The following is a 2,326-nucleotide window of genomic DNA, read 5'->3' as shown; positions in this document are numbered from 1 at the left end:
TCGCTCTGAGGATCCCCCTTCCCGGGGAGATCCTCGCGAACGTGGACCTCGTCGACGCGGAGGGCGCGGAGATCGACGCGAGCGAGCGGCGGCGCGCCGACGACGAGACCTTCCTCGCGGAGGAGTGCGAGAGCGCGCCGGAGGACGGCGAGGTCATGTTTCGGCTCGAGTCCAACGGCGAGCTCGTGCGCACGAACGAGTTCAGCCACTGCCAGGGCACGCGGCTCGGCATGCGGCCCTTCCCGATCCAGCCCTACTGCAGCGACAACAACGCGACGGTCAACGCGTCGGCGAGCTGCTTCGACGTCGACGGCACGGAGCGGCCCAACTGCGTCCAGGTCGCCTTCACGCAGACGGCGATGATCATCAACTGCGGCGAGCCCGGCAGCCCGAACAACGAGGACTTTAGCCAGCACCCGCACTGTGGCACGTTCATCGAGCTCCACCGCGAGAACGGGTCGCCCTACAACCCGGACGAGAGCTTCGTCATCAACGAGAAGCGCATCGACACGGCCCTGACGACGGGCTACACGACGACGACCATCGACCTCGCCTACGGCATCCAGGTCGTCGACCGCATCGCCTGCAACTACGAGGAGTCGACGATGCGCGCGCGGACCGGCGCGTCTTTCTTCGATCGGTCGCGCCGGTTGTCGATCGATCGTCCGGCGCCGTCGAAGGGTCACCCCGTCGCGTCGATCGATGGTCCGGCGCCGTCGAAGCGTCACCCCGTCGCGTCGAGATCGATGATCCGGCGCCGTCGAAGGGCGAGATCGTCGGCCTCGTGGGCGAGAACGGCTGCGGCAAGTCGACGTTCAAATCTATACTCGCGTCACCCCGTCGTCCCCCCCGCAGGTCGGCTCCATGGTCTACATCAAGGAGTCGAGCCCCGAGTGTTGCTGCCCGCCGGGCTACAACAACGAGCTCAAGACGGGCACGTTCTTCTGCCCGAAGAACATGCTCGAGGACACCGCGGGCCCCTACAGCAACCGGCTGTCGACGCTGAACCACTACCTCGCCAAGGACGAGGCCGCGGCCGAGTACCCCTACTGCCCGACGCTCGAGGAGGACCAGGACACGCTCCAGTGCTCCAACTTCACGGACGCCTGGGGCGGCCGGCGCTACTACAACACGGAGTGCCCGAAGATCGGCGGCAACAACGAGACGGGCTACTACGACAGCCCCTACCTCGTCGGCAAGACCTACGGCGGCAAGTGCTTCTACTGGCCCGGCTGCTCGGCCCACCCCCACCGGACCGGCTCCTACGGCGAGGGCGGCACCGTCGCGGGCGACCTCGCGTACGAGAACGACGGCTGCGCGCACCGCTGCGAGGTCAACGACATCGCCAACTGCCCGACGAACGACATGGACACGCACTTCTCCTTCCAGGGCCTCCTCGGGAAGATCACGTGCATGCCCACGGACAAGGAGGACTGCGTCAACATGGCCCTGGACCAGTACGACGAGGACAGCATCTACTACCTCGTCACGTTCAACGACAACCGCACGAACTACGCGTTCCGCTCCACGGACCTCGAGCTCCACCAGCCCCGCCACAACTACCAGCTCTGGTGGGTCCAGCGCACGCGCTACAACTTCATCGTCCAGAAGAAGAAGGCCATCCGCGTCACGGAGCCCACGTGCACCTTCGACTCCATCAACGACCGCTACTTCCCCTACACGATCATCCGACCCGACGGGTCCTACATCGATACGTTGTAAGGCGACCTAAAGTCGAGGCGGCGGCATAATGCCTCATCCCCGCGGGATAGAAACGGCATGTTAGGTTGAAGTAGTACTTCAATAATACTTGGACATTTTCTCAAGGGGATCTTCAAGTATCTTCAAGTAGTAGGATACTTGAAGATCCCCTTGATTTTCTTCACCTTTACTGCGAGTTTCGATGGATGATGGTGGACGCTTTTGAACTGTGGTTCTTGCTGCTCCCGGCGGTCGCCCGCGCGGGCCAGTACGGCTTCATCCAGGACGGCTCGACCTGCGGTACGGTCGTCACCTACACGTCGGGCTGGTATAACGTCTGCGACGACGGCTGGGACATCGTCGACGCCCACGTCTTTTGCCGCGACGCCTACGGCGGCGTGGGCTACGCCAGCCCCTCCGGGTCCTGGAACTGGTACGCGAACGATACGACGGTGCAGCTCACCGATGGCGCTTACGGCGTGGGCTACGACGACCTCGCGTGCTCGGGGAGCGAGGCGTACCTCTACCAGTGCGCCGGCACGACGGCGCACGACTGCGGGTCCTCGGATTACGCGGGCGCCTGCTGCACCTCGGGGACGATCCAGCTCCTCGACGGCCCGGACGC

General features: G+C 64.5%; 1 protein-coding gene across 1 annotated transcript; it reads left to right on the top strand.

The window, feature by feature from the left end:
• Positions 1–155: 155 nt before the first annotated feature.
• AURANDRAFT_68550 (hypothetical protein) lies at positions 156–2,230 on the top strand (the record flags this gene model as incomplete). Its single annotated transcript, XM_009044248.1, has 3 exons — positions 156–566; positions 856–1,718; positions 1,856–2,230. Coding segments are annotated over 3 exons (1,649 nt in total), but the record flags the coding sequence as incomplete, so codon positions are not given.
• Between the last annotated feature and the right edge of the window lie 96 nt (positions 2,231–2,326).

This window comes from Aureococcus anophagefferens (genome assembly GCF_000186865.1).
Source record: "Aureococcus anophagefferens unplaced genomic scaffold AURANscaffold_210, whole genome shotgun sequence".
NCBI lineage: Eukaryota > Pelagophyceae > Pelagomonadales > Pelagomonadaceae > Aureococcus > Aureococcus anophagefferens.
The sequence above is the reverse complement of the archived record's forward strand: the minus strand, read 5'-3'. Positions and strand labels throughout refer to the sequence as shown.